Source organism: Amaranthus tricolor, chromosome 13, assembly GCF_026212465.1.
Source record: "Amaranthus tricolor cultivar Red isolate AtriRed21 chromosome 13, ASM2621246v1, whole genome shotgun sequence".
Taxonomy (NCBI): domain Eukaryota; kingdom Viridiplantae; phylum Streptophyta; class Magnoliopsida; order Caryophyllales; family Amaranthaceae; genus Amaranthus; species Amaranthus tricolor.
The window spans coordinates 1,680,962-1,689,789 of NC_080059.1; the positions used below are offsets into that span (position 1 = coordinate 1,680,962).

Consider the following 8,828-nt stretch of genomic DNA (forward strand, 5'->3'; position numbering starts at 1 on the left):
GCTTGTCAAATAACATATGTAGCTGATTGATTATTGAGCAAATAAGGTAAATCTAATCTATAAGCAACTAATATAATTGGATTGCGTTTTTAATTGGTCTTCTCTAATGTACATGCTTATGTCAAAGACGTAGTATTTGGAACAATATTAAAGCTATTTGGATACCTAGCTTGCTTTCATAGTGAATCATGGGATTATATTTGTTAACATAAATTATTTAACACATTTTTTTAAGGGACGGACTTTTTAAGAGATCATCTCTAATTAGATTGATCTATTATATATTTATTAAAATACTGTAAGTAGGCATTAAGAATGATGTAAATAGACACTTAAGATACTGAAAGTAGGTATTAACGATACGGTAAGTAAACATTAAGAATAATGTAAGTAAGCATTAAGAATACGGTAAGTAGGCATTAATTTTTAATGGCCTGGACTTAAGATATGTCTCTCAAAGAGCCAATCTCTCAAGAGACTAGCTGATTATTTAATACGGCGTTGTAATCATGAAACGTGCTTCATATATGGATAAAAATAATTCAATTAATATAAATTACGAAAATATGTTATTTGTTGTTTTAAGTCTGTCTTATTTATAGAGATTTCTCACAAGATTAGTAGCTAATTTTTTAATAATTTATTTTTATTATTATTTGACTTGTCTAAGAAGGATACATTTAATTAGGACAAGCAATTTAAATTCTAAGGAAGTAGCCAGTGGAAATAAGTGTTTCAACTACGTCATTAAATGGGAGAAGAACAAGAACAATAAATGATTGATTTTATTTTTTTGGGTGAAGTGAAATAAAATGAATAAATGATTGATTGTATAATTAAAAGTTGTACGCTTAAATGAGTTTAATTAAGGTGGGCAAGAGCAGCCATCATTTTTAATATTAGATATAGGCCAATAATAGTAGATGGAGACATTCTTGGACCACCTAAGTAACGGTGGGAGGTACACCTTATTAATTTTTGTTCATAAGTTAAAAAAGCTTTGCTAAATCTATTCACTAATAATAAATATTAAAAAATAATTAAATATAACTCACTAATAACACATAAAAATATATTTTATTTGTTTATTAATAATATGTAATTTACCAATTAAGTCAACTAAGTTTTTTTTGTTTAAATTAAGGATAAGAAACATAGTTTTATTTTTTCAAAGATTTAATTTTATTGGAATACACTCAACATTAAGTATTTGTACAAAGATCGAGATAGAATAGTCATTACTCTTAATTATTTTGATCCATAAATATATTAAGGTTGATAATCTAGTGTGATTTTAGTTGGAGCAAGTATTGCTTTTTTTGTTTAAGATTTAGAAATCGATTTTTAATGCCCTATTCTTCTAGCACTTTTTTTTCCTCAACCTACCTTATGTTTTGCTTGAAAAAGAATATAATGAGGTTGAGAATTGAGACTTGTCTCAGTAGGGGCATGCACCAGTTTTTCAGAGGATTTCGAGTTTGATTCTCATTATGTTTTCCTTTAACCCTCTTCTCCTCTTAGCCTGTCCTGTACTCTAATAAAAAAATATATACGTTCAGATTATACTTTAAAAGTTATTTTGAAAGGGAATTAAGTTGAGAACTTTAATTAGTAACAAAATCATGCTTCTATTTTTCACTAGACAAATGTTTGAGATAAGTCTTGGAGGGATCCACAACCCCCTAAACTAGAGGTTAGTTATGAATCCTTTAAGGGCACATATAGCAAGGATATTTCATATTTTGAGGATCATAATGGGCCACAACACAAATTATTTACGAGCTTAATATCACCATATACCTTTAATTTGTAGTCGTAGGACAAGACAAGCAAGTTTGATAAAACTTGGAGCTACAATTTCCTTAATTACTGATCAAAGGCTATAAATATAGCTCATATTATGCTTGCTAGTGGTGTTATTTTAGTAATTGTAAGGGAAACACCAAAAAGTTGGCCTAAGACCTAATGACACTTCCAAGATTTGATTAACATGGACTAAATTGGAATTTAGGTTTCACTTTCCAAAGATAAAAGGAATCTAAATTTATAAAAATATCTAATTAAATAATGGATAAAATTCATGTCATTTGTGAGTGATGAGAGAATATTATCATGATAAGTTGCATTTTCATTAACTAAAGAGTTTAAGACGAAACACTTACTATAGTTATACTTAGAATGATGTTTATAAAGGGAATGATTGGAATTGTAGATACTTTTATGTATACTAATCGGCGCTAATTTTGTATTATTTTATAAAAAAATTATCCATCGTAATTTAATATGATGCAAAATAAATGACCCACATGAGTTATATTTCTGTCATTTAAAAATTAAATATTGTGGTAGTAATACTTAAAATGATGTTTTGTAAATTGTAATCTAACAATTTCTAATAAAGAGCTAAACACTTTAAAGATTGGATTTTGCAAATAGTATTCGTCATTATTCTGATTTATAGTAGTTTTTGTATGAACTTAGTCTAAAAAAGGTGTACCCTTAGTTAAATTAAGGAGCGTAGAGTAAGAAATGTGACTAAGTAGAGTAGAGAACAAAGTATTTAAACTTGCAAATGGAATATAAAGGAAAAATAGAATAAACCAAATCCATAATAAACTACTATTTTATTCTCTAATAATTTATACATAGGACTTTAATTCATTGAGGAACTATTATGACTTTTAATTACTTACTTCCACAGTTGGCAACATTTTTTTTTAATAGAAATTTTGTAAAAATGGATTTGTTTACTAGGCTAAGTACATTTTACATACGAGAGTACATTTTATATACGAGAGTTTTTTTGACTAGAAGTGTGATTGTAGCATGAGTCTCTTTTATACTTAACACTAATTTTTCTATTTTAAAAAAGGTGGATGAAATTTAAATCTATAACCGGAGCTTTAATGTAGAAGAATGTTATATACTACTCTTCTTACACTCTTACACTTATAAAATAGTCTATCTATTAAACTAAAAGCATGAATAAAACACATATAAGTTTTTAGTTTTCAATAATAAAAGATACGCAAATAATATTTAAGTCTTTTTTTTTACTCAAATGCCAAATCAAATTATTGAATTAAAAAACTTTTTTTCCTTTGTTAATTGTAATGTCATTTTTGGCTCTTGTGAGTGGTGGTAGTTGTTTGAATGATTACTCAACTAAAGTAAATAAAATAGACAAATATTAAAATTGATGAGTCTCTACAAATAATAATTGATCAACCAATATGGACAAACAAGACAGGACATAACTTTAATGGAATAAGTTACCAGGGGCCCTCTTTGCCTATTTATGTAATTCTATTATTGCATGATTGAATTTTTTTTTAGTAAAATTATTCTATAATAAAAAATTTATTTTTTTAAAATGAAAAATTAAGTCAAGACCAAAAACATCAACATCTCCCACTGAAAGCAAAATAAACTATGTACTAAAAAAAAGTTAAATAATAAAAAAAAAATGGAGAATCAAAACTTAGGTCATCACTTTCATCAGAAATCAACTCTACAATTTTTAATATCTTCACATCTATGAATACCTCAGCATCCCCTTTCTCAATTTGCTAGGCAAATTTCTAAAAAAAAAATTAAAAAAAGAAAATTCCAACTAGGTTATTATAATTATATTTTAATAGGAAAATTTTAGGTAGGTAATTATAATTTGAAGATGCTGAGAATAAACTTCTAATGCTCCACTCCATCAAAAAGCATTTCTTGACATCTGCATTCTTGACTACAAAAAGCTTTTTCTCCTCTGTAAATCATCAAAAAAATTTGCTCCCCATTAATTAATTATATTATAAAATTTTGCTCAAAAATAAATGAACTTTGACCATTAATTTGTATATTCATATATGTGTGTGTGTATATAAAGTGATTCATTTAATTTTAAATTGTATCTTCTTAAGAATATCTTATTTTTACAATCATATAATAATATCGATACTCAGATCCTATAAACCATCGATAGGACAGAGTAGCTTGATCATGAAATTAAATGTAAACTATCATTTAATGAGTATTAATTATTTATCCAAGTAATTTAATGAGTATTATTGCCAAGAATTCCAAGTAGTTATCTATTGAAATTCAATAAAGTACCCTACACTTCATACAATTGTTATGCCTACTTGCCTATATGAATAGATATAATCAATATGCCATATACCCAAAAAGGTTCAATGATTGATTGGATCAACATTTAAAAATAGATCAATTCTATACATAACCTAAGGACAAAAACTTATACACATACTCTATTTTTTTTTTATGTTCAATCATTTTTATGATATCCAATTAACTAGTGAAGTAACCTTGATCATTGGATAACATATAGGAATATTATAGATTATTTTTGCAAAGATCAAGATTTCCTCTAATAACTAATTTTTGAAAAAAGGGTCTTCCCTCTTGATCTTATTTTTGAATGATCTTCAAATTGGAGATAATACTTCACTCATTTGAGCTAGTAATAAAGGTAATCCCTTTTACATAGTAACAATGAAAATCAAACTCCTATGATTTTCTAGAGCCTATTAAGCTAGAAATATGGATGCATATAACGGTAGCTTATGATATCATGTTAAGGAACTAACTCAACCAAAAGCTTAAGCTGATAGTTAAAAGACACAAGAATCTTATATATTCTAACATATACTCCTTTGAATTTGCAACTTAGAACTTAAATATTTGAAACTTTTTTGAATTCTTTGATGCGAACTCAAAGAGACAGAAGGAGTATTATTTACCCGAAAAATAAGGAGGAAGAAAGGATTGGTTACCTGTACATGTAAATGTCTTTGCCTTCACCTAGCTTCTTCTTACAATGGTGACAAAAACTAAGGAAACTCTGTTGAGAAGGAGTAGAATTCCCAGAATTGGACAATGACCCATTTGTTGTTGCAGAAAAAGAGGAAGACCCAACAACACCACAACAGCTTTCAACAATGCAATTACCAAATATATGAGTAGTTTTAGGGTTAGGACCATGAGAAATTACACAAGTATAATCCTCAGATGATTCCATATCACTCAAAGAAAGGTTTTCATTCCCATTCCCATTCCCATCCCCATTTTCAAATTTTATTGGTGAATCTTGAGGATGAATTTGGGAATCCTTATTCCAAAAAGGCCATAAATAGTTTCTTGGAGTCTTAATCCCAAATTCCCTTGGAGATTCAGATGAAAAACAGGGGAAGCCAGAAGGAGGTTGTGGAGGTACTTGAATCCTAAGTTGTGAACCAAAAACAACAAGTTTTCTTCTCTGCTGCTTAGAATTTGTGGTGTTATTAGTGATATTGTTTTCAGAAATGTTGTTTTCATCAATAAGAGCAAGACCAATCCCTTTTGTGTTGTTGGGTTGTTCCCAAGAATGTTTTGATAAAACTTTTGGGGTTTTTTTGTTGTTGTCAACCCAAAAAGAATTGGCAAATGCGGAAAATGCTTTAGGATCAAGAATTGATGTTGGGCTCATGATTGAATCATTAGAAGATAAAGATGAAGATGAACAAGAAGAAAAAGGAGTGAAAAAACCCTTGAAAAACTTTGGAGAATTCAAGAAAAATGAACTGGGTTTTGTTGATTTCTCAGGTGGAATCCATGAATTGTTGCTATGTTCACCAACTATGGCTTGTGGACTTGTCACTGCTCTTGATCTTTTCCTAAGCATCACCTTTACAAAAACCCAGAAAAAATGTCAATTTTTTTCTTAAAAAATTAAGATCATAAGTTTATTGGAAAATACATCTGACAACTCATTAGGCCAGAAGTGCGGATACATACCTTCTTTAAGATGAAAAAAGGCTAAACTTTCTCAAAAAATGCCCAAAAATATAAGATCAAGATCAAAACTTTGGATCTCACAACCAACTAACTGAAAAAATCAGCCAAAGTAGGAATACCAACCCAGATGAATAACACCAAAAATTGATTGCTTGCTTCAAAGATCAAAACTTTTTCTTTCCTTTTCCTAATTTCTTAATTTTCTCAAATGGGTAATTAAAATCAAAGATCAAAGAATCAAATGGGCCCACAAAAATCCACATGCAACACCCATGTGAGAGAGATTTCTAAGCTACTACTAGTAGTGAATCTGTATAAACAACTCCTCTGTTTCTGAGTTTTCTGCTGCTATATCAGTTGCAGAATTTAGTTTTCCTGATCCCAATACAGAAAAATACTACTGAAAAACCATAAGTTTTTTGTGGGTTTTAAAATTTGGTTGGTGTGTTTTTCAGAAAGCCATAAATTTCGCAGGTGTGAGAGTTTTATTCAGTTTTTATTAATTATTTTTTAGTTTTTTTGGTTAAGAAACTGCCCACGAATGCTGAATTTTAGTAGTAGAGGAAAAAGAGGTGAATTAAAGGATTAAAGAAAGGAGAAAAGGCTTGGAAAAGAGTGAGGGAGTTTTTAGTTTGAGTATGCTTTATAAAAATGGAGAAGAGTGTCAATTATAATTAGTCCCCACCACGAAGAAAAATAAGAAAAGAGGTGGGTCGTTTTCATTTTTTGTTTTTGTTTGGAAGTTGTGAAAATAATTAATTATTTCATACTCCTCAAAATTATAATATTTGCATAATTGTACTTTTAAAAATTTATTTGTCAAGCCATTAATATCAATAACAATTAACTAATAATATTATTATAATAATGCTTGATGATATAATTGAGAAGAAAAACTTAAATGTCAATTGGTCAATACTACATCAAAGTATATGTTGAAAAATAATTTGATTTACTATACTGCTGGATAAAGTTGAATGATATTATTTTTATAATGAATTTTATGATTTTTTTTGTAGCATAGTTTATATCTTAATGTATTTTTAATGGTTATATTGCGAATTTTGAATGTATAGCTATAAAAATTTTAAAAATTATTCTCTCCAATTAATGAAAAATGAACTAGTTAACTATTCTCTCCAAGAAAGATATCAAATTACAAAAATTTGTGAAAAACATGAAAGTTTTTAAATAAAATGTATGATGAAGTATTTATTATGAAACGATCTAAAAAAATATATCACTAATTTGAAAACAAATATGAGTCTTAAGAAATCTATAAGAATTTATCTGTAATAAACATAAATTAGGCCATCGAACAAATGTTCTTGAAATCTTTCTAAGGTTTTGCTCAAAAGTCTTTAAAACTATGCTTGGTATAAATATTTTTCATATTTAAGTCAAATTAGCGACACAATCTATGTTATATTTGTGTGTCTAGCTATTGCAACAAGCTTGGGGCTTCTTGGATCAATTTATAGCCTTTTTTTGGGACATTTATAATTTCATAGTCTCTTTTGTGAATTATAATAATTTTTTAAAAAAAGTGATAGACTTATGTCACAGACTTTTCAACCAAACCTGATCGATAATATATGATTGTATACTTTTATGAACCAATAGTTTTACTTGTACTATGTTGAATCATCCTCGTAAGTATATTGTTAATAAGAAAAATCTAACTTGTCTCAAGATGGTTTAAACGCAACTCAAGTAGGCTTAAAATCTTTTCTATTCCACAGCAAATAGAAAAGCATTATGCGACAAAATATTTTTGTCGCTTATTTTGCTCCAAAAGGCATTACACGATAAAATAAGCGACAAAATGCTTTATCTCCTAAATCTTTGTCGTATAAATGTTTTTTTGTCGCCTATTATGTCGCTGAGCTATGCCACAAAATAATAAAATGGTCGTCTATTATGTCACATAGCTTATTCTGAGGCTATAAAAAAAATTTGAATATTTGTTATTATTAATAAATAATAATAGTATATATTACCATTATTATTAAATAATAATAACAAATATTCAATTTTTTGTATAAATAATACATAAAAATAATATATATACAAAATAAGGAATAAAAATTATATTAACATTAATATAAAACTAAATTATTTACATTAATATTTATAATACAATAAAAATTATTTACATTACTATTATACAATAAAAAATGTTTAAATTATAATACAAAATTTCATAAATAAATATATACATATTTACAAAAAAAATGTTAAAATACAAAAATTAAAAATAACCACCACGACTATAGCGACTACTATGCGATCCCCGAGAACCACCCAATCCATCTGGGCTACTACCCATATCACCACCCCAACCTTGACAACTACCTACTCCCGAACCACAGCCTGCATTACTACGTTCCCCATATAATGCATTCCATAATTGGCTGTGAGTTTCTTCGAGAGCTTGTAAGTGCCCCCGCATTTCTCTTATATCCTCTCGAGTAGGGTTGTTCTCTTCGAGTTGAGCTTGCATGAATACGCGAAATTCATGCATATGACGCTGAATCTCGGAGAGATGCCCTCTCATTTCATCTTGAGTAGTGCGCTCCTTCAACCCTGGGTTGAAACGGTTCTCAAACAGATTAGGATAGTAGTATTCATTGGCGAACCCAAACCATAATACCCAAGAAAAGAAGGCGATTTTTTATTTTTATTTACCTCCATGAACGCCACTACATAAGTTTTATAGTGATTAGGTTCTTCGCCCATTCTTATTGCTTCCGCTTCTAATTTGCGGTATTGCTCCTAAAAGACAAATGAAAATTAGATTAGATACGAATCAAATATAAACAACAAAACAAGAAAATAAATTTGAACGTACTTCAGTTTTTTTGTCGTATTCGGTGATTAGGACACGCTGGTCATCCGAGTCGCATACTACTTTGGTTCGTAACAACAACCTATAAGGAGTAGGCTCCACGTTGTTAGATTCCTCGGCCTTCAAAAATTAGAAATAATAGTTAATAAACAATTATAAATATAAAAACTTTAAGTAATTATTAATGAAATAT

The 8,828-nt window shown here is 28.5% G+C and overlaps 1 protein-coding gene across 1 annotated transcript; it reads right to left on the reverse strand.

The window, feature by feature from the left end:
• Positions 1–3,467: 3,467 nt before the first annotated feature.
• On the reverse strand, positions 3,468–6,436 carry LOC130798508 (FCS-Like Zinc finger 8-like). The gene is made up of 3 exons (XM_057661530.1): positions 5,788–6,436; positions 4,788–5,677; positions 3,468–3,760 (listed from the first exon to the last, which is right to left on the reverse strand). The coding sequence occupies exons 2-3, from the start codon at positions 5,672–5,674 to the stop codon at positions 3,691–3,693; spliced, it is 957 nt and encodes a 318-aa protein (XP_057517513.1). The 5' UTR covers positions 5,675–5,677; positions 5,788–6,436; the 3' UTR covers positions 3,468–3,690.
• Positions 6,437–8,828: the final 2,392 nt, after the last annotated feature.

Bases quoted from the DNA above. Each gene is read 5' to 3' on its own strand.
- LOC130798508 (XM_057661530.1), bottom strand. From the start codon at position 5,674: ATGCTTAGGAAAAGATCAAGAGCAGTGACAAGTCCACAAGCCATAGTT. The intron at 3,761-4,787 runs GTAACCAATCCT...GATGATTTACAG, and splicing joins AAAGACATTTACATGTACAG to AGGAGAAAAAGCTTTTTGTA.